At 43.9% G+C, this 23,418-nt stretch overlaps 1 protein-coding gene across 5 annotated transcripts in view; it reads right to left on the reverse strand.

Annotated features, from left to right (window-relative positions):
* Elp1 (elongator acetyltransferase complex subunit 1) overlaps window positions 1-23,418 on the reverse strand; it is a 63,578-nt gene that overhangs the window by 36,551 nt on the left and 3,609 nt on the right. For all 5 annotated transcript variants that reach the window (XM_076564236.1, XM_076564237.1, XM_076564234.1 and 2 more), the window contains exons 3-13: window positions 22,290-22,442; window positions 18,152-18,233; window positions 17,041-17,121; window positions 14,825-14,910; window positions 10,988-11,084; window positions 10,643-10,733; window positions 9,530-9,653; window positions 8,497-8,590; window positions 5,943-6,173; window positions 4,679-4,849; window positions 3,754-3,853 (exon numbers count right to left, since the gene is read on the reverse strand). In XM_076564236.1, the coding sequence (XP_076420351.1) occupies window positions 3,754-3,853; window positions 4,679-4,849; window positions 5,943-6,173; window positions 8,497-8,590; window positions 9,530-9,653; window positions 10,643-10,733; window positions 10,988-11,084; window positions 14,825-14,910; window positions 17,041-17,121; window positions 18,152-18,233; window positions 22,290-22,442 (1,310 nt within the window). The remainder of the gene's footprint in view (window positions 1-3,753; window positions 3,854-4,678; window positions 4,850-5,942; window positions 6,174-8,496; window positions 8,591-9,529; window positions 9,654-10,642; window positions 10,734-10,987; window positions 11,085-14,824; window positions 14,911-17,040; window positions 17,122-18,151; window positions 18,234-22,289; window positions 22,443-23,418) is intronic.

The following is a 23,418-nucleotide window of genomic DNA, read 5'->3' on the forward strand; positions in this document are numbered from 1 at the left end:
ACTGCCACTCTTAATTCCCTAAGACTCGAGGAACCGCGGAAGAGGAGCCGGAAGAAAGGAGCGGGAGGCTGGAGTGCTGCTGTCTTCTGGACACGACGTGGCCGTTGCAATCATGGATTCAAGCAGCAGTGGGCCTGCCAGTCACACCTCAGCACAGAGGGGACGGGCGATCCCTAGGCCCCACCCTCCTATGGAGCCAGTGGCCGCTGACAGTGGCTGGGGCGGCAGAGTTGCTCTTCTTTGAGGATGTAGCACCAGGTAGGAAGCCCATGGTCCAGGGAATGCCTCTGTACTCATGCACACATGGGCATCACTAGCTGGACTTAGTAGTTATACAAAAGAAGACATAAAGGTAGGAGGATTACATCTGGGGAGGGAACGACGAGGCAAGAGTTGGAGGGAATCCAACTGATAGATATGATTTGATAAGATATGATCATATTTCATTGGATACATGCAGGAGAGCCTCAAGAATAAAGAAAAAAAGCCCTATGCTAACACCAAATACCAGAGCCCTTCAAAATAATGTTTGTCTGACTTAAGAATGTAGGATTTGCTGGGGGTGGGAGGGGGGGTGGCGGCGGCGGCAGCGCACGCCTTTAATCCCAGCACTTGGGAGGCAGAGCCAGGTGGATCTTTGTGAGTTCGAGGCCAGCCTGGTCTACAGAGCGAGATCCAGGACAGGCACCAAAACTACACAGAGAAACCCTGTCTCGAAAAACCAAAAAAAAAAAGTAATGTAGGATTTATTTTAAGTACACTTCCTCATATCCTTAGATCTCTATATTTGAAGAGTATCATTTTGAAATTGGCTATGTAAGAAAATTCCCCACCCTTGTGCCTAAGCTACTGAATCACAGGGCCCTCCCAAGTCCACAATGACCGGCATATAAACCGTATACCAGCAGGCATCGGCCTCACAAGACAGGACCCTTCCCGAAGCTCCTCACATCCAAACAACTAATAACCGGGCACAGCTTCCTTGCTTCTGACCCTTCCTGGTCTGGGCATTGTTTTGTCACCTCTCAAAGGAGAACTCCCATCCTCTGGGTCCAGTGGAGGTCAGCAGTAGCGACTTAAGAAGCAGGCCTGTAGCACCATCTGCCTGTTCAGCCAGCTCCCCCTCAACTCTGTCTCCACTGCACACGGCTAGCCCAGAGTCCTTGCCACACACGCCTTCCCGGCTCTGGTTTTCACCAGCCTGCTCCCAATTCACTCCCAATCCAAATCAGCTCTTCCCTAAGGATCAAAATGAAGACTCACGTCTCCTATTTTCTCTGAATGACTGACTGACCTTCCTCTTGATTTTTTTTTTATGGAGGGGAGCGGGTTTCAAGACAGGGTTTCTCTGTGTAGCTTTGGTGCCTGTCCTGGAACTCACTCTGTAGACCAGGCTGGCCTTGAACTCACAGACATCTGCCTGGCTCTGCCTCCCTGAGTGCTGGGATTAAAGGCGTGCACCACCACTGCCTGGCCCTTTCTCTTGATTTTTAATATATTCTAACCTAGGCTGTGTAAATGATGGGTCATAGCATCACATGGGGTCATATTACTGCATATGAGGACAAGAAAGAAAGAAAGAAAGAAAGAAAGAAAGAAAGAAAGAAAGAAAGAAAGAAAGAAAGAAAGAAAGAAAGAAAGAGAGAGAGACACAAAGAAAGAAAGAAAGAAAGAAAGAAAGAAAGAAAGAAAGAAAGAAAGAAAGAAAGAAAGAAAGAAAGAAAGAAAGAAAGAGGGAGGGAGGGAGGAAGGATAGAAAGAAAGAAAGAGAGAGGGAGGGAGGATAGAAAGAAAGAAAGAGAGAGGGAGGGAGGATAGAAAGAAAGAAAGAGAGAGAGAGAGAGAGAGAGAAAGAAAGAAAGAAAGAAAGAAAGAAAGAAAGAAAGAAAGAAAGAAAGAAAGAAAGAAAAATGGTAAAATTATATGTATGACAAGGAACTGAAGCTGTACTCTTTTATGTGTCTTTCTGTCCTATGTGTTCACGTACAGGCTAGAGGACAACTTCAGGTGTCATCCTCGAGAATACCATTCGCCTCCTTTAAAACAGGGTTTCTCACTAGCTGTGAGCTCACCAATTAGGACAGACGACTTGGCCAGCGAGCCCAAGGATTCCCGTCTTCCCACCTCCCCAGAACTAGGATTACAAGCACACACCACCAAGCCTGGCATTTTTATGTAGTTTCTGGGGACCAAACTCAGGTCCTCAAGCTTGCCAGCCAAATACTTTGCTGGCTGAGCTATCTCCCCACTCCCAAGGAATTGTTTGAAAATAAGTTTATGATTATCAGTAAATATTTGATTTGTACACTATTTTATCTATCTATATATCCACGGTCACATAAAACCTACTCAGTAAAAAAGGGTTGTGAACTGAAGAAGTTAAGGAGCCCTGTTCTAAACTGCCTCACTCTGAATCTGAATTATATCTGTGTAGTGATTTCAAATTATATGTTAAAATTTGGATCTGGAGCTGGGCAGTGATGGCACATGCCTTTGATCCCAGCACTTGGGAGGCAGAGGCAGGCAAATGTCTGTGAATTCAAGGCAGCCTGGTCTACAGAGTGAGATCCAGAACAGCCAGAGATGTTACACAGAGAAACCCTGTCTCCAAAAACAAAAATAAACAAAAATGGATCTGGACTACTCCACAGAAGGCCCCTGTGTTAGGCTTGGACTCTAACCTCTGTAACAGAGAAAGAACAGAATGATAAGGAAATGAGGCTAGAAGTTTTAGATCACTAAAAGAATGCCCTTACCTCAGAGAGGTGTGACTCTAGTTCTCTACCCACAGTGGCCATGAGGTGAGTGGGTCTCTTCCATCACATGCTACAATCATGAAGCCTGTGCCAAAGCCATGAGGCCGACAGGTTGCTAAAACCCCAAACCCTGGGAGTCAGACTAAACCTTTCCTTCTTAAGCCGCTAGATGTCTGGCATTTACTGCGGTAACTGGAGAGCTGCCTAACCGAGTGTACAATGACGGAATATGAGCCCTTTAAAAGCTTATCAGCATTCCAGACACAGGCAGCAAAGCATACACTTCCTTGAAAACTAGGTATGTATTAAATATACGACTCATACCTAAAATCCCTTCCTACTTTCTCTCACTTGTACTTGTTTCTATTAATTCTGTACTGGGTGTCCCTGATAATTAAGAACAGGAACACTCCAAACTGAACAGAATTAAGCCCTGGCTTCTGCAGTCAGCAGGTCCACGATCTTGGGTAACTCTGTTCTCTTATTTCTTGGTGCTCTGTAGCCAGTACTTAGGATCTGGCTTCCATGCCCTTCTGAAAATGCCTCCAGTGGGCCGGAGGTAGTTAATTACTCCCACTCATTTGTACTGCTGTTTCAAAGGGAAAGTGTGCTCTGATTTCAACCTGAGAGTCTAAAATGACAACACCCAGAAAGAAATCCTGTAATCTGGAATAAGACCAGGATAGAAGCTGAATTGGATCATCTACATATTAGCACCGTGTATATGGTCATTTATGTGAGGGAATGCAACTGCTTGCCTTGGTGTCTGTCCCTCCATCTTCCTGTGGGAGTCTCCCTAGAGAACAAAGCAGTTGTAGGAAGAAGAGTTTCCTTGCCACCTGAATATATGGCACACAGTAAAACTAAGTGACTGGCTTCCCTCACCAGGCTCAGCTGGTGTACCTACTTCATCTTCCCCAGGATACAGGCTGGATGAATTCAGGACAGAATGCTACCTAATTCCACTCCCAGAAATGCAAAATATTTAGGAACCCACATGTATCTCTTTTCCAGATGAGGTGTTCTAAGGGGAACTTTAAATCCATTTCCACCCACAGCTCCCAGTTTCACAGTGGGATCCATGTTTGGCTGATCACCTAGAAAACAAAAATGCACACATCATTGTAGGCTATTTCTCTGAAGACCAAGAATGTAGGGTCTTACGACTAGTGGGTTCTAGAAGACAAATGAAGCAATCTAAGAAATAATGACATTTCAATCTCCTTCTTGAATCGCCACATATCTTTCAGGCTCAATCAAAACCTGCTTTCCATCAATACCATTTCAGCTGCAGTTCTCACAGTAAAGACAACTCTTTAGCAGGGCCAGGGGAGGGGCTACCTTTAATTTTGCCAAATACAAACAGACTAGATATTATAAATAGACTAGATAGTGTAACTGTAATTCTTGCTTGATAATTGTTTTGTTATCTGTAATTTTACCATGTGAAAGTTAAAACCTTCCTTTGTTTTTTAAAAAAAAAAGGGGAAGTGCTGTGGATATTGCTCTGTATAAATACAATGCTGATTGGCCAGTAGCCAGGCAGGAAGTATAGGCGGGACAAGGAGAGAGGAGAATTCTGGGAAGTGGAAAGCTGAGGCTGAGAGATGCTGCCAGCCGTGCCATGAAAAGCGAGGTGTAAGGTACTGGTAAGCCACGAGCCACGTGGCAACTTACAGACTAATAGACATGGGTTAATTTAAGATATAAGAACAGTTAACAAGAAGCCTGCTGCCGCCATACAGTTTGTAAGCAATGTAAGTCTCTGTGTGTTTACTTGGTTGGGTCTAAGTGGCGGAACTGGTGGGTGAGAGAGATTTGTCCTGACCGTGGGCCAGGCAGGACTGGAGAAAACTCCAGCTACACTTCTGTTCTGGAGCAGGGACTGCACTGAGCTCCTTGGTCAAGGTGTTTCTACTTACCACACTTGTAGACAGAAATCTGGTTACTGGCATCGAGGACAGCAAGGTCATTGCTCTTTCCGAGGTGAGCACAGAAGACGACTTGGTTCACTGGATGTGAGATCTGCAGCCGATACGTACACATGGGAGGTGGGATCACAGTCTGCTGGAAGACTGTTACCAACACCCTGTCTGCACAATGAAAAGGGGGATTAGCCATGTGGATGTTCAGTCTGTAAAAGCAGACAGGAAGCCTCACTGAAAACCTAATTGATAACTGTGTTAGGCAGCATGCTGTAGCTCTTCACAATAACTTCTGGTGTTTTCTCATTAATAAACTTAGAAACAGTATGGGTACGTAGAGCTCTGTCTGCACCTGGCAAGTGTGGCCTGCAGACTTACATTGCCCTTGAAAAATTAAGGTGCCAGGAATCGGGGCAAAACAAGCTCAACGTTCCAGCTTTAAACCTGGGTCTGTAAGGAAGTGAGACTAAACTAGAGTAATCTATACCTCTAAAACCTTAAGGGCCACAATTGGGAGGCTGAGGCAGGAGGGAGGGCTGCCATGGGTTCCAGGCGCCTGCTCTACACAGGGAGTACCAGGGATATATACCAAGACTCCTGCTAAAAAAGACCCCACCCCCAAATTTCTATGTATAAATTGGTAATAAGGCATGACTAAGTTCTCTGTACAGAACATGATTCTAGAAACCAGTATTAAAAGCACTACCCAGAACATTTAGTGCCAAGTATGTCTATCTGCTATCAACAAACTGTCTATGGCTATTTCAGTCTGCAACCCAGCTCTCCACCACTGATGCCTACATGTAATTAAAAACACCAATTTTCCTCACAGGACATAAATGTCTAGGATTTGACTGAGAATCCTAGAGAAAGAGGTAGTTTACAGTGCTTAAAATAAAAAACAAAGCCAAACATAGTGGAATGCATAGCCAATACAAGGCTAACAGACCCCACTGCCCCACCCACATGGCTTCACTCTTCTCTGCAAAAGGAGAAAATCATCAGTCTTCAACTTCAAAAGCCAGACAAGTCAATGAATAAGGCTATAAATAATAAATATGGTACAACAGGGAAGTGGGGTGGGTGGAACTTGGGTTTTCAGGAGAGTACATGTTCTATTTAATGACACTCCTGGTCATCAGACATCAGACAAACTAAACAACCAAAAAGACGATTTCCCCACTGTTCTGGTTAAACCAGCACATCTGCAGGCCCTGGGTCAGGACCCACATGTTCATGAGCACATTTCCCAGAAGCTTACTTCCATCAATAACAGCCACATTTGCCATGTCACTGGTACTATTTCCGGAGCTCCGTTCAGTGGTCCAGTGCCAGTCACAGCATAGATAATGCCAGCCCTGACAGAGAATATGCAGCCGGCACGGTATCACCGGGTCCCACAGCAGAGACACAATCTCATTCTTCCCACTGGTGCCGAAGGGCAGGCTTTGCTTGAGATACCAGTGATAGTTCCCCATGGTCCAAAGCTGGACTGTGTGGAGAAAAGGAAAGGAAGGCCATCAGAGACCAGGGAACCAAGAGGGGACAGGGGTAGCTTTGTATTTTTCCAAGAATTCTTCCTGTTTGGTCTCTCCAAATTAATTATATAATAATAAATGTCAAAAGATAGCTAAGACAGTATTTCAGGACATTTTCCCCATGCAAAGTTGAGCAAGATAACCAGACTAAATGTACAGCTATGCATCACACTGTGGGGATATTGTCTGAGAAATGTGAAGTCCATAGGTATCATCACGTGCAAGCATCGCAAAGTATCCTCACACAGAATAAAACAGCTACAATGCCCTGGAGATGCAGTCCAGTGAGACCAGGGCCTAACATGTGGTCTGCTGTAGACAAAGTCCTTATGTGGCACACGGTTGTGCCAAGGTACTCTAGGCAGGTTCTGGACCAGCATCGCTGTGGGTTTACAATGCCTGTTTTCTCACAGTGCTGTGTATGCAGTTATGTCCCAGGCTATCTAGTATCAACCAATATTCAGCTGCCTGAAGATTAATATGCACTTAATCATCCTAATATGTATTACAATGATCAATTATGTCCAAGCTGGCCTTTATCAATAGAAAACACATATAAATTAAGATTTTAATTACATGAAAGAATTTATTTGAACTTTGCCACTAATTCTTAACTTAGTGATCACAGAAAATGATGCTTAGCTCTCTAATCACACCATTACAGTGTGTCTAAGTGGCCATGGGCTAGCAGGCTGAACCACAAGTTTATGTAACGGAGGGCAGATACTATAAGGACTCCTGTACTCTTGTTAGCCTGTGTCTGTCAGTGTCCTTGCTTTACATCTGGGAATCACTGGTCTTTGAGTGGCTGCATAGTCAAACAACTTGGAAGTCTGGGTCTGTTTGGTTTTGAAATTGTTATAAGGCCCTGATTAAATCCTGAACATCACTAAAAATAAATAGTTAATGTCAACATATATTCTCTCTCCCAAAACAATGAGTCCAATTCTGAGATGAAGGCTTAGCCAGGGTTAAGAACTCCTAAAATGAATGAATAAATGAATGAACAAACTACTCAATTACATTTCAGATTAAAAGTCCTGCTGATTAATGAGTTTGAAAGAAACTTAGAAAATAGACAAGCTAAAAGATTTATGAACACGTTTACTTCACTGCTATTGATGATGAGATATAAATGTCTAATAGCAAAGAGTTAATTAACTGGCACAGAAGAAAATGACACAGTAATCTAAAATGATATAGATGTGTACATGGAATGGAACCTTGCTTGTGATACAGTGTCAAAGCAAGTCATAAAACAGCATGTATCGGTAGGGAGGGGTATGGAGGGAAGAAAAAGAAGGGAGAAACACTATAATTAAAATACAATTTCAAAATAAAACAAACAGAAAAATTCAGCATGTATCAGCCAGGCATGGTGGCATACACCTTTAATTCCAGCAGAAGCAGACAGGCAGATCTCTGTGAATTAGAGACCAGCCAGGTCCACATAATAAGATCTGCTTAAAGACAGAAAAAAAAAAGGAAGGAAGGAAGGAAGGAAGGAAGGAAGGAAGGAAGGAAGGAAGGAAGGAAGGAAGGAAGGAAGGAAGGAAGGAAGGAAGGCAGGCAGGCGGGCACCATTTACTTTAAGCAGGGTTGGGGCTTGGCTCAGTGACAGAGGGCTTGCCTAGGTGGTCTAAGCCCCAGGGTTAAGTTCCCCAGCACTAGGAGGAAAAGAAAGTAAAAAAGACAACAGACTTAATCCCAAGTCTATACTTAAATATATATACCCGAACATCTTAAAAGCTACTCTCATGTGCAACCTAAATCCATTCACTCCTATAGCATTTCATTTTCTGCCCTGATGACTATGGTTATAGTTTGTCTTTGCTCTGCTAACATGTGGTGCCCTGGTCCACCAATAATCTAGATGCTGCTCTGAGAGACTTTAAATAAAGTGATTACCCCCACGTGTAAGAAGCCTTAAAAACAAACCAGGATTCCCAGGAGAGAAGGAATTCTGTCTCAATACTGCAACACAAAATCCTGCGTGAACTTATAGCCTGCCACAGAAATTCAAACCTGCCCTCCCCTACACACACAAGCCAATTCCTTAGACCAGAGCCAGCCACACCCCTCCTGTCTGTAACTACTGGTTCTGCTTCTCTAGAGAACACTGAATAATTCATGATTGACCCCTCTCCATCAGCATCTACCCACTTCAGGCTACACTGAGTTCACCAAAGGCCGAAGGAGGAAGGAGGAAGGAAACCCCACAATCTTCTACTTTGATAGAACATATGAACATGAACCAAAGTTCAACAGCTATCATACCATAGCTTTTCAGAGTAGAACTGTCCTCGCTTGGAAGGTCTTCTAGCCACACAGCAAGCACAGTGGAATCTGCATTCCATAGCAAGTCATTTACCTGGTAAGGACAAAAGACACCCCAACTTTCAGTTATTTGTCAACTTCAAACTCTTTACAATAGCTGAATTCCTTACACACATAAGCCAAATAACTCTACAATACTAGAGCTGACCTCCAGCTCTGTTACTGACCTAGAGTTGTTAAACTGATTTGTGAAACTGTTTTTATAAAAAAGACTTAAAATATGCATTATGCTTAAAAATTCAAATACAAATGTACCAAAAAGCAATGTAACATTTCTAGAAAAATCAAGAAATGTGACAATTAGACATAGTAATATCTTATATTAAATCCATTATTATATTAGTCATACATTTTCTATTAATAGTTAATACTAATTATGCTATAATATAGAAAAAAATATAGTTCCAAAAAGAAAACCTCTCTTAAAAATTTACACAAGAAATATTACCCTACATAACTTTTTAAAAGTTTACATAATTAAAGATTTCATGTATCTCCACCCAAGACTTTAATGGTACATAGCTGTTTAATGTTTAAATATCAATCACTGGGAAAATTAGTCATCAAAATAAATAGTAAGCACTAGTGTTTCTACTTTCTTTTTTTTTTTATTTATTTTTAAGTCTCTCTCTCTTTTTTTTTTTTTTTTTGGTTTTTCAAGACAGGATTTCTCTGTGTAGCTTTGGAGCCTGTCCTGGCACTCACTTTGTAGACCAGGCTGGCCTCGAACTCACAGAGATCCTCCTGCCTCTGCCTCCCGAGTGCTGGGATTAAAGGTGTGCGCCACCACTGCCCAGCGGTTCCTACTTTCTTTCTGTGGCTTTTCTTAGCAGAGAAGAAATGCATTTCTGTTCTAAAGTCAAAAGCCATGTTTTTCTACGTCGTAGCCTCGATTCATGACCTCTATCAAATACAAACTTCTGCAGCTGAGGAGAGTGCACTCAACTGGATGACACAGAGTTCAGACACCTACTTTTACTTCATCTTTGAGGAAAGGAAGTGTAAACTGTCCATGAAGAAGTCCATTTTTCTCAAGAAACACAACATCTTGCTGGTTGGGCTTGTCTTGAGAAGATGCAATCAAACTGCCTGAGGGTCTGAAGCAAAGTCAAAGGTACAGCAGTCAAAAGTTCATCCAGCGGACTAAACGCAGGGGAGATTGACACAAAAGGGTCTTAGCTTTTCTCAGCAGGACAAAAAAAAAAAAAAAAAAAAAAAAAAAAAAAAAAAAAAAAAAAAAAACTAAAACCCCCTTTTCCAGTAAGGTAGGTAGGTGGAAGGTAGGTGGGTAGGTGGGTGTGTAGGTGGGTAGGTGTGGTGTGGTGTGGTGTGGTGTGGTGTGGTGTGTGTGTGTGTGTGTGTGTGTGTGTGTGTGTGTGTGTGTATGTGATTCCAAGGAAGTTTTAAGCTCATCATTTGTGTACTGGCAAGCAGTTCAGCCCAGCATGTAAGAGGAAAAAGCTACCTGGTCCCAAGGCACCATGTGCACACAGTCTTTCTGATTCAAACTGCAAATGAATGATTTTTTTTTTTTTAAAGTAAATGTTCTACACCATTTCAGGCATAATCTCCTAAGTAAGCCTTTTCTTTTTCAGTCACATGACTTCCTGCTCAGGCAGGGACAATAGCATTTCTCTCTTGAAATCATCTTAGTCCACTTGCCTCATTCCCACTTCTCTTCAATGTTTTAACTCAAATGCTTAAGTAAAACCCAGTCCCGCTCTGTCCTGGTGGGAAACAAGATGTCTGCGGCCTAGGAGGCCGCCTGGATTTGCATAGGAGATGCTGCTCAACAGGTGGCCCCAATTCCACTCTACTGCATGCAGCCAAAATGGCAGCAGGCGAGTTGTGATCTGCACCAAGGAAGCCAAGGGAAGGTGGACACTCAAGCTTAGCCTGCAGCTTTCTCAGCCGGCAGACCACCTGCTGTGGGAATGGGTCCAGAGGAAAGCAGCATTTTACCCGGGTCTCACAAAAGCCCCCCAGTCCCAGGGAGCCTCATACACCAGGACTAGACACATGTAGCTGAATTCAGGAGGAAGGGATGAGAAAGGAGGAAGAGCCCTGGGCTCCTTCTCACACTCACTTCCAAGCCAGGGAGGGCCCCAGTCCTGGCACAGGCTCACTGGTTGACTGCAAAGCAAACTCCCGGTTCCACACTCTGATCTTCCGAGACCCTGCAAGGGAGGTGAGTAAACAGACACACACTCAAAACGTAACGCTCATGCACACCTTTCCTACACGTTCAAATCTGTCCACAGTGGGTGCAGCCGGACCAGACACCCTCAAAGCACTGTTCTAATTCCTAAGCCGTTAACATTGAAGGCAGCATCTCTTCCCTGCTCTGTGGAATTAATACTCTACTCAAAACAAAAGACAAATTTTCTACATTTTAATTAGGTAAAATTTTAAGTGTAATTTAGCTCCATACCTGTTTGTGGGCAAACAACACTCACAGCAAAGAACTGCCCATCCCCACGCCAGCTAATTCGTGGTCTGTGGTCATCCCAGGGCAGGGCAGACTCATGCTAAAGAGAGAAACACCAGTGTTACTGGGGAACCAATGCTCCCAAGTCAATCACCCTTGGCCACCAAACAGTCAACTTTTATATGATGTTGAAGCTATCTAGAAAATGGCCTCAGAGACTCTCCAGGAACCCTTCTAGAAGGGCTCTTAGTCCTGCAAATCAAGAAAAACTTAAAAACAAAATAAACATAGCCTTCCTTCTTTGGGCATGAGATGTGCTACAAAGACAGGCATTAACTACAGTCAGCAAAGGAAGCGGTTAGGAAACTATGGCAAGGAATTTGTGTTCTGTTGACATGGTTTTATTTCATGTGTAAACTTCCTGACAGGACAGAGTAAGGACACGGGGCAGAGAAGAACCCGCAGCAGGACACGGATAAAGCAACCCTGCCCTCTGCAGTATGGGCTGGAGAGAGGTCCCCACTGCCTCTTGCATCCCTAGCCAAAGCCATGAAGCAGCCAAGGCTCTGGGTGGGAGAACGGTGAACACCAGGGCATACCTCACACCCCAGAGGTTGCTCCATTTGAAAATGCTGCTAGCTCTGCTCGGCCACAGACTAGATCTGGCTAGATAGACCACATCTTACTACGATGCTGCCCTTTGGTATAGAAGACAAACTTCCTCTAGGCTGTTGTGTAACAGTTTCCTCCAAGACGAAGTACTCCTTACTGCAGGAAGCTCCTTCAGCAGAAAAGGTTAAAACTCAAAATAGCTTCAGGAAGTTCCTGAAACTGACTAGACTCACTAGGCCCCTCCCTCCCAGCAATAAAAGCTGAAAGTCTCTCTCAGACAAGCCAAGCTACAAAGACGACTCTGAGACCAGACCAGCTTGCTGGGGAAAGGAGAAGCAGCTGAACTGCCTGGAGGAGGTCCAGACTAGTCACCTGGAGTGGACACTCCCCGAGCTGTTGAGTCACCTGCAGGCTACCCAGCATGCTCCAGGTTTCCCAGCTTTTGTGAAGGTCAGCCATGTTAGGGTGGACCTTGGTAATACAGCTGTCTTTGAGTCATTTCTGCTCCTGTAAATAACCCCTTACCCCTAGTCCTTTATGTAAACCAATACAATTCATTGGTTCAGGGCTGGAGACATGGCTCAGTGGTTAAGAGCACTGGCTGCTCTTCCAGAGGACACAGGTTCAATTCCCAACACCCACATGACAGCTCACAACTGTTTGTAAATGTAGCTCTATGTGATCTGACACCCTCACATAAATATACATGCAGGCAAAAGCACCAATGCACATCAAATAAACATTAAAAAATAATTTTAAAATTCACTGGTTCCCCCAGTTGGACTTTGGTGGTATCCCTACTTCAGTCTGTTGTGGGATCCTTATCTAGGATAAGTAGACACGTGTTGTGCCTCCCTAGGAAGTTTTGTCATACAACAGGTTGAGGACTGAAATGTATAACACAGACTGCACCAGTATGTAATCAAAGATGGGGCTGAAGAAATGGCTTGGGAGATTAGTGGGTAGCTGTTCCAGCTTTGACCTGGAAGTGCTACCCCTAGTGAGGCTTCTGGTAACTGCCATGCCTACCTATGATGAGGCCCTGAGGCGGGACCGAGATGAGAGCCCTTAAGACCTAAGACTCAGATGTGACAGCTCTCTTGGTTCCTGGTTATCCTGGATACTGGATGGCAGACTGAGCAGAGTTCTCCAGAGAACCCAGCTGGACTGCACCTCACCTCTCCTGGATCTTGTAACCAACCCCTTTACTGGCTGTAAGTTACCTCCAAAATAAACCTCCTTTTTAACTACATGGAGCTGCCTTGTTAATCTCCACAATATGAGGGTTAAGAGTATGTACTAGACTTCCAGGGGACCCCAGTTTGGTTCCCAACACCCTTGTTGCATGGCTCACAACCACCTCTAAGTTTGGCTCCTAAGGATCCAATATCTCTGGCTTCCACAGGCTCCTGTATTCACATACACATATAGACAATAAAAACAAAAATTAGGACAGAGAAATGCAACGAGCAAGCAGGATGTTCAGCTATCCTAGAGGAATAGCTCCTAAGAACTACAGATTACGCTGCCTCCTGTTCAGCCCAAACCTGGGCAGTCTGTAGTTCTTCCTCACACTCATATCTGATCTCTATCCTACAGCTCGCCTTCTAAAGGTTTCCAGAGCCGACACTCCGCATCACCTACTCTGAAAAGAGCTTCCCACACCACTCCTGACGCCCTCAGTCTACAGAACATAAGAGACAGAGTGCAACACGAAACAGGAACCAGAACCTGCTGCTGTGGAAATCCCCAGCAGTTCCCTATGTCACACGCAGTCAAGACAAAAGTGGCACCACTGGGCTCCAAGTATGCCCGCCCTCCCCTTCTCTGACTCTCCTCTTCCATCCTTCCTCCAAGTCTTCTTAGCGTCCTTAGCAGTGGTGGTTCCCTCTGCTAGAACGCTCCTCCTGCCTAGTGACAAGCTCATGCCCTCACTTCTCCAGGTCCATAACCAAACACACCTTCTTGGCACGGATAACCCCAGCTTCCCACTTGCTGCAATCCAGTATTCCTTATTCTGCTCCATTTCCCCTCACAGTACTCTTCACTCCCTGAATGTCATATATTATTGTCTTCGTTAGGGTTACATTGCTGTGATCAAATGCCATGACCAAAACAAAGCAGCTTGGGGGAAAAAGGGTTTATTTGGCTTTCATCATCAAAGGAAGTCAGGGCAGGAACTCAAACAGGGCAGGAACCTGGAGGCAGAAGCCGATGCAGAGGCCATGGAGGGATGCTGCTTATTGGCTTGCTCAGCCTTCTTACATAACTGAAAATCACCAGCCCAGGGATGGCACCACCTACAATGGGCTGGAGCCTCCCCCATCAATCACTAGTCAAGAAAATGCTTGCCTACAGCCCAATCTCATTAAGGCATTTTCTCAGTTGAGGCTCCCTCCTCTCAGATGACTTTAGCTTGTGTCAAGTTGACATAAAAATGTCCAGAACAATTACCATCAGCTTAGTATCTGTGCTCTCCCAGAGTGCACATGCCAATGCAGGTAGCAGTTTTATTTCCTATCATGCATTCAATGCCTCCCACTAAGTGCAGCATATGTAAATCCTTAGTAAACATGTTTTAATTAGAGACGGAACTCATTAAAGAAAGCTAGAAAACATGACGTGACTTCACTGAGTTCAGCAAAGTGCCAGCAGGAAATGCTCTGAAGGTCAAGGCAGTACAACCTAATACCAAACCATCCCCATAAGTATAGCTTCTGAGTGAGCAATGGGTTTTTTAATTTGTTTTCTTTTCTTTCTTTCTTTTTTTTTAAGATTTATTTATTTATAATTCATACAGTGTTCTGTCTGCATGTGTCCTTGCAGGCCAGAAGAGGGCACCAGATCTCATTACTGGTGGCTGTGAGCCACCATGTGGTTGCTGGGAATTGAACTCAGGACCCCTGGAAGAGCAGTCAGTGTTCTTAACCACTGAGCCATCTCTCCAGCCCCAAAATTAAATTTGTTTTCTGAAAGCTGTAAATTTTAAGTCAAGACAAGGTCTTTAAGAAAAAAAAATTAATGAGCAGAAGTTATAGTATCTACTGGACAGTAGGAAGATTGGGTACAGTACATCAGAAACAAAGAGAACAGTATGTCTTTAGGCTAACTCACTTCCTGAAGGTACTATCAGCTAGCACTTTATTAAACAGAAGAGATACTGGCATTACCAGCCTCTTAACTGGCTCTGCAGTGCTCCAGTGGATGGGAGCACTGAACAAACCTTACCATTTGCACCGGGAAGGCTGCTTGCCTGCCTTCTGAGCCATGGAACTGTGTCTCCTTGGTGCCCCATCCAATGGTGACAAACTTGCCTAGAGGAGCGTTCAAGAACAAGAAGACAGCAAAAACAGATGAAATGAAATCAAACAGTTTCACTCATTCTTCATGAAGGTGGTCACTGACAACTCAGTCAGCTGAGCATCGGTCATTAGGTTAAAAACCGACCTTCCCAGGGATATACAGCAATGATTGGAAGAAGCGAAAAGCCCTTATCTTGGAAAGTGTGACACAAGTCAGAAGTCTCCCAAATGATTAGACAGAATGAACAGGGAAAATTTATAACATACGTCCATGAATCACAACACAAATATCTCAAGACAATAGCTAGGAATGAAATTCTGATTTTTAGCTTTAAACCAACAAACTAAGCTTTGTGTTGATGGTGGAAGGGGCTATAGGTCATCAAATGTCATTCCTCCAGTAGACTCACCTGAGACTGGAAATTGCAGAGTTCCACCAGGACCCTAGACTCTTTTGGCACTATCTGTATCTGATCCCTAAACAAGGTCACAGACTGGAGGGATTATCTATACACCACTGACTTGCATTCAGAGCACTGCATGTATGTACTCCACATAGTAAGCCTTCACAGCCATGAAACACATCCATGAAAGACTTCACCATCTACCACCTACATACCAGCAGGTCGCCATTTTCCTTCTCGGTTACTGGCATGGCATCCTTATTCTCATCCCACAAACTTCTGGGTGGAGTCATAGTAAACTCTTTTCTTCTGCTATCACATATCCAAAGCCTATGCTGGTATTTCTCATGTTAGATACGGGTAAAAGGAAAACCACAAATGTGTATTACAGAAGTTTCTGAGCTAATTGTAAAATAAAATGTACTGATAAGCTTATTGAGCACCAGATTTTTTCTGAATCCATTCCCTCTTCTAGGCCCACACTCACCTACAGGAACCTACAACCTTATCATCCTGTCTCCAATCTTACCCCCCCCCACACACACACACACACACGTCACTAAGAGCAGCCTTACAAGAAACAAACAAACAAAATGACCATGGCATATGAACCCTGCCCAAACTATTTAATCCTGCACTCCTGTCCTAGAACCTTATCATACTGCCTTATGTCCAGGTCCCTGAATAAGCCATGATGCCTAGATGGAACAACTGCCTTGGCCTAGTCCCCTACTCTTAACCCTTGTCTATCAATTATCAATCACAAGATAACTGGGACTCAGCTCAAGTCAGCATCTAGAAACCTTCAATCTCCAGTGACACCTTCTCTTCTCTTGTGGTTACTCTAATGTTTACACATCAAATCACTACTGAATCTGTGCCATATGCCCTATGGAAAAAGTGAAGGACTTAATAGTGTTTCTAGCCTCCACAGCATTCCTCAGTTTGTTTCTGAAGATTTAGACAGAAGGCACCTCTAATACTTTGTTTTGGTTTGGTTTTTGGTTTTTCACGACAGGGTTTCTTTGTGTAATCCTGGCTGTCCTGGAACATGCTCTGTAGATCAGGCTGGCCGGGAACTCACAGAGATCCACCTGCCTCTGTCTCCTGACTGCATTACCACCACCCAACTCTGAAGGTATTCTTTGAAGGGATGAAAATAGCAGTGTCCAAATGCTATCCTGGAGGTGGCGAAGTGAGAGGTATGAAATTCGACCTTAGTAACAGTTCAGATACCATCCTTCACAGTCCCTCTTCAATCAGGCCAGCTGCCCAGGGACTTCAGGTGCCAGAGCTCCTTACAGTCCTAAGTTCCTCCTCCCTCTACCCCAGCAATGCACTCACAGCCTCAGTGGCCAAATGACCTTGGCCAAATCTTAGGAGGAGGAAAATCTGACCGCTGCAGGAAAAACAAAGATTCTGACCTAGCTGGCAGGAAGAACACACCGCCTTCTACCACACTACCCCACACTTTCTTGCGGTCTACTAAACTGTACTCCAAATGTGCTCTCCTTATTCTAGCTTCAACAATTCATTTCCTGTAATTCTAGTCCAAGTAGAATCCAGGAAACCGTGAGCACAGAATACTAAGAAAGTCACCTCTCAGATCTGAAGACACATTACAGGTATGTCTGTTAGGAACTGGGACAGACTGAAGATCTTTGACAAGTATTGTGTATAAGAGAATGAGTAAAACTCTGGAACTTCAGGTCACAGAATGTTTCAGAGCAATGCTTACCTTCACCAAAATCATCCTGGTGGATCTGCTGCTCTGTGATTACTTCAAAGTCTTTTGTCATCATAATCAGGGTCTGCTGACCTTGGGGGAACAAATCAAGAACTTTTTTGTTCATGGAACAAATCAGTCATTCCAAGTGTCTAGAGCATTGGAAGATACACAGAAGATGCAGAAGACAAAGTGATATTTCGAACACCGCTGTCTCAGTAAGAGGAGGTACCGTTAGAACAGAGTAGAGAGAATGCATACATACAAAATGCTCTGAAACACAGGCTCTAGTAGGCCAGTCACCCCGTGCTTATTCTTAGCTACTGACTATAAAACCCACATGAGAGTCCTCAGAGCCCCCTTCTACAACTTTACAACTCCCTAGTTTTCCAAGACACTTCTGCAGACATAAACTGAACTCATCTGGAAGAGAGAATCTCGAGGGAAAGGAACACCAGGCACACAAAAGAGCTGTGAAGAAGCTGTTTACTAGACAGGCCAGACGGCTCAACTTGCCACAGGCCTGACAAGCCGAGCTTGATCCCTGAGCCGCCATGGTAAACTGACTCCTGCAGGTCGTCTTGTGACCTCCACCTCCACACCGTGGCTTGTGCACCCACACCCACTGCCTTGGGCTTACTGTAGAGGTCCCTGATTAGTAAAATGAATCTAAGAGGCTCATGCAGAGTCTAGTGAAGTACTGTGAATGTATCCCAAAGGATCGAAACAGGCCCACGAAAAAGGGGGGAAATCTGTGGGAGTTAAGGGCTTAAAAGAGGTTAAAACTCAGCTGCACCATGCATACAAAATCAATCAATGTGAAGGAAAAGCAAACCTGCTCACAGCAACCCTTGCTTTTAGAGTGGGTTAAACACTGTGACACTGACTACTCCAACTGTGACCTCAGCGGATTCCTCAGCTCTCACACCTGTTCCTCACCCCCAGGACGACAAGGCTGCCCAAACAACCGGTGTGCCAGCCGATGGATGAGACTTAAGAACACAGTAACTTGACGTTAGAATCCGCTATCCCTGTTCCACGAAGTTTCTGAACTAAAGCGTCTGTCTGTATGACATTAGAAGCAAGTTTTACAGTGTCAGGCAGGCACCGGTGAAAAGCTTACCTGTGGCAAAAAGCACCAGTTCTTGATCGGGACTCCAGCTCATAACAGAGATACCATTGGCCACACTCCCAACACATTCCAGCTGCATCAGAGAATATCGTAAAGGGATATTTAGAACACATTGTCTCAATAAAGATTTACTATGGACTCAACCACGACAACCAAAATGTAAGAACCCGAAGGTGGAAAGATCCACCAGATGTGCATTCAGGAACAGTTGTTGAGATACTAGACACAGAATTAAACATAGTGAGTAGAAGGGACACGATCTCATGAATGAGGTCAAACAATGACTCTACAAAAGGCTGCTACTACCAAGGTCCTTGGGAAATAAAGTGAACCTGAGAGCAAGCAAAGGCTTGGGGAGTCTAAGAGAGCTCTGTGAAGGTCTCAAAGCACAGCAGTACGACCAGGAGAGAGAACCATCAGGGGAGCCAGCATAGAGACCAGCCACAAGGCTCAAAGAGAGGTTAAATCTCAACTACAACCAGAGCCTAAAGACACAAACACAGGCGTGAAGGTCAAAGGTGAAAGGGAATTTGGGAAAAGCAACCGATCTCATCAGAAGTAGGGAACATAGACTCTGACTTGTGACAGTGAGAAACCACAAAGAAGAGGGATCTCAATGGAGATGAACAGACTGGGGCTGGCTCATAAACCTCTCAAACGCCTGGAAGGAAAGCTCCAACTTTTAAATGGGAGAAATACCAGTTGCCATATCCATGACTGATTTTGACATGTCTCACCATGAATGAAGAGTCGAGTTTCCTAACGCATTCCAGGAAATGGTTAGGCGTGAAGGTGTGCAGACTACGAGGGTCCCAACTCTACCTGCTAACTGTGATGCTGACGTAGCTCCTTAAGCTCTCTAAGCTGCAAGTACTTCTGAGCATGAGAAACAACAAGCTAGCTAAGAAGACCATAGTGAAGAGTAAATAAAAATTGGCATTAGCTGGGTGTGGTGGTGCATGCCTTTAATCCCAGCACTCAGGAGACAGAGGCAGGCAGATCTTGGTGAGTTCGAGTCCAGCCTGGGCTACAAAGCAAGGCCCAGGACAACGAGGGCCATTACACAGAGAAACCCTGTCTCGAAAAAACAAAATTAGTAAATTAATAAATTGCACTAAAGAACCTCAAAAAGGGCTTGGCATAATAAAAGCAATTAGTAATTGCAAGCTGTAACTATTGTCTCACTGTTAGTAAGACTGTACCTCCTACGACACAACAGTGCTTAGGAGATCACAACTGCCGAGGAGCTGTGGTGAACACGCCTTCAATTCCAGCACCAGGAGGCAGACTGCTTGGAGTTCAAGGCCGGGCCGGTCTACAGAGTGAGTTCTAGCACAGGCAGAGCTACACAGTGAAACCCTGCCTTAAAAAAAAAAAACTAACCAAACCAAACCACCAAACAAATAAATAAAAAACAAAAAGAAGAAGAGAGAGAGATCAAATTAACGGGATAATCTTTATTACTGTTCCTGTTCTTGAAATAATGGCAATTCACCTGCCTCAGTTTTCTAAGTGCTGGGACTGCAGGCATGAAACACCATCCCCAACTTCCAAGAAATATTTAAAGGAGATGAGGAAATTATATTAAGAAGGGAAGAACAGAAGCTCAGTGGGTATTAAGTGCTTACTGTACAAGCCTGCCAACCTGAATTCAAGCCCCAGAACCTGCCTGATACAGAAAGAGCTGACTCCCACACACTTATCTTCGACCCTCCACATGTAGCACGGCACTGCTATTCACACACTCACATTACACACATTAATAAATTAATTTTTTTTTTTTTTACGAGAAGGGGCTGGAAAGACAGCTCAGAGGTTAAGAGAATACTGGCTGCTTTTCCAGAGGACCTGGATTCAATTCCCAGCATCCACATAGCAGCTCATAATCATCTATAACTCCAGTTCCAAGACACCAGACATGCATGTGGTGCAGACACATGCAGGGAAAACATATATATAAATTAAAAAAAAAAAAAAAAAAGATACTGAGAGCTGCTTGGTAGCAAAAGACCATGGAAGTATACAGCAGGTGCCATCTAGTGTTGAGAAGGTCAACCTATCAGAACTAAGGGTTTTGTTAGAGGAAACTATCACACAAGGTGCTATGGAATTACTGCCTTTTGAAGAACTGGCTGTCTCTTGTTATAAACTTCTTGTGCAATAACAGCTATGATTCTCCCCATTTACGGTGCATTTCCATGTTATGCGTACATGCAATCTCACAATCGCATCTCAACCTTATAGGCACAACTTCCCCTATACATTTGAGGTAATTGGATAACTTTCCCCAACTGTGTTTATTCATCTGGCCAGGGCCATTCTCCAGACAAAAGTATTTCAGAAAAGATTTTTTCCAAGGACAAAACTGCACATAGATAAACATTAGCTCATCTCACTTACAGATAAGAGAATATATAACCACTAACAATTAAATCCTCAACTCTTTACCTTCATCCCGGGTTATTTACACAAGACCCTAATTTAAGAGACTTACTGCTCACATTTCTGGGATGATGTTTTAGCCACCTGCTAGTTACTGAGTTAGGCAGTTACTTCCCACTACCAAAGGAGAATGCCCACAAGGCCAGGGGGCAATAGGCGGCAACCTTCATTTTTTTGTTCAAATTAAGATATAATTCTCCCGCTTTTATCTCAGCCAGATGCTATTCCTAGATTTCCTCCTTAGTAATTACTCAGAGCAAAAGTGCTTTTACTAACCAAATGCTACATGCTATAACTTAGGTAGGTTGCTTAGCAACTAACCATAGGTTGCTTAGCAACTGAGCATACTGTCCCCTGCCCTACCAGAAAGGGGGAGGGGGCACGCTAAGGAAAAAAAAAAGTTTCATTTTACTAGTGACTTATTGACATTTACAGCCCGCTAACATTTTACCTAACCACTTCTAAATTATAGTTTGAGCATACAAGTTCCTTTTTAGAGTTACCTAATTATTTTGGCCTTTAATTGATCCTACCAGAACTCCCCTTTAGTCACTGCCCTTTTGGGTTGTAATTGGAAGATGACAATTATTGCTTTATGTGTGGGTCCTTATCTCCTCTCTCTGCGACCCTGAAAACTTCAAGCCTCACATTACTTACTGCTTGTGTGTGTATACCGGCTCCCCCCAGCTCTGGAGGAACTTCAAGCCTCGCATTACTGCTGTGTGTGTATACCGGCTCCCCCCAGCTCTGGAGGAACTGATTTGGAAGAACAAGGCTGAGAATGAAGACAGAGAGAACCAGGGAGAGAAGAGAGAACAGCAGAAGGGGCTGAGAGGAGCTAAGTATGAGAACAGAAAAGAAGCTGTGCAGATAAATTCGACTAAGAAGGATAAAGTGAACGGACTAAAGAGCTCGGTGTGCTTAGATTCATTGAACATCCCTGAGATTAGAATCCTAGCCACCTGTAGTTTCTGTTCTGGACCCTGGAGAAATCTCCTCAGGGCAGGTACCTGTGGAGAATTAGAAAAAAAGATAAGAAAGGCAGGCCAGCACTTAAGAGGCAGAGGAAGGCAGATCTTTGTGAGTTTGAGGCCAGTCGGGAAACACAGTAAGACCCTGTCACAAAGAAAAAGAAAGAAAAAAGGGGGTGAGAGAAAAGAAGTAAAAAAAGAAGGAATGAAATTCAGAAAATCAGCCTTATTCTAGATAAAAGCAATAGGCTGCAGCCTATCTCCCCTCAAGTCTTAGACTCTGGTTCCAGTATATTACTATATAATATAATTATATATTATATTATATAGTAATATATTACATATACAGATTACAGTAAATTGTAGTGCTTGAATCAAGGGGCTCTAAATTATCCAGTCAGAATTCATAACAGAAAACATAAGTCAATTAAAGAAGCCAGACTTCCTTAATGGAGAAATTCAGGTAAGAGTTAGCACACCACAAGAATTGTAAGTTTTTATTCAATGTTTAAGTTCTAATTTGAAATATCCCAATTGTCCTGTCTGATTAATAGATGCAGCAGACTAAACTAAATTTGTTTTTTGACTCCTGAAATACAGGTAAGGCCATTTAATTTCCGGTGCTCAATACCGTGGCTATAGATTAGAAGACCTCGGCACAAAGCAAGTAGCTCAGCTCAGGCTACCTGACACTTCCACTCACTGTCCGAACCCACCTGGAATGTGCTGAGATTGCAGAGCAGGACATCCCCGGAGGCGGTGGCCACACACACGGACTCCTGGTCCAGCAAGCCCTGGATCCCCACAATGAAGCCGCTTCCATCCTCTGGAAGAAAGCCTTCTGCCACCAGAAGAACTTCAGTCTTCACCTTTCACAGAAGAGCCATGGCAGCAAATTAGTGCTTACCGTCAAGAGCCCGCGGGTTTCCAGAAATAACGTTTCTAAGAACTCTTTACATATGAGATGATGTATTTAGTGTTCCTTTATGTGCACGAGTGTTTTGCTGAATGTACATGAGTGCACCGTGTGTATAGCTGGCGCCCTCGGAGGCCAATAGAGCGTGGGATTCCCTGGAACTGGAGCTATAGACGGTTGTAAGCTGCCAGGTGGGTGCTGGGAACCAAACTGGGGTCCTCTTTAAGAGTAGCCAGAGCCGGGCAGTGGTGGCTCACACCTTTAATCCCAGCACAGAGGCAGAGGCAGGCGGATCTCTGAGTTCGAGGCCAGCCTGGTCTACAAAGTGAGTTCCACAAAAGGCTCCAAAGCTACACAGAGAAACCCTGTCTCAAAAAACCAAAAAAAAAAAAAAAAAAAGAGAGAGAGTAGCCAGTACTCTTGACCGCTGAACCATTTCTCCAGTCCCTAATGATTCCTTTATAACATAAAAGCTTTCCAAGTATTTTTCCTAGATTAAAACTCACTTTCATTTCAGAAAAAACATACAATTCTATTATTATTATTATTATTATTATTATTATTATTATTATTATTATTTTGGTTTTTTGAGACAGGGTTTCTCTGTGTAGCTTTGTGCCTTTCCTGGAACTCACTTGGTAGCCCAGGCTGGCCTCAAACTCACAGAGATCTGCCTGCCTCTGCCTCCCAAGTGCTGGGATTAAAGGCATGTGCCACCACCGCCTGGCACAATCCTATTATCTTTAACAAGAATAGCTAATGTAACCGTTTTTGCAAAACAAATGCAAAAACAAGTATGGTCTGTTTAAAAATATCCAATAAAAAATAAAGCTAATGACTATATGTTCTTTATTCACATTTGTTTTTCAATGGGGAGCTCAAATCCAGGGCCTCAACCATTGGGCTACAAGCCCAGCATCCTAATGCAG

This window comes from Peromyscus maniculatus, chromosome 2 (assembly GCF_049852395.1).
Source record: "Peromyscus maniculatus bairdii isolate BWxNUB_F1_BW_parent chromosome 2, HU_Pman_BW_mat_3.1, whole genome shotgun sequence".
In the NCBI taxonomy this organism is placed as follows: domain Eukaryota; kingdom Metazoa; phylum Chordata; class Mammalia; order Rodentia; family Cricetidae; genus Peromyscus; species Peromyscus maniculatus.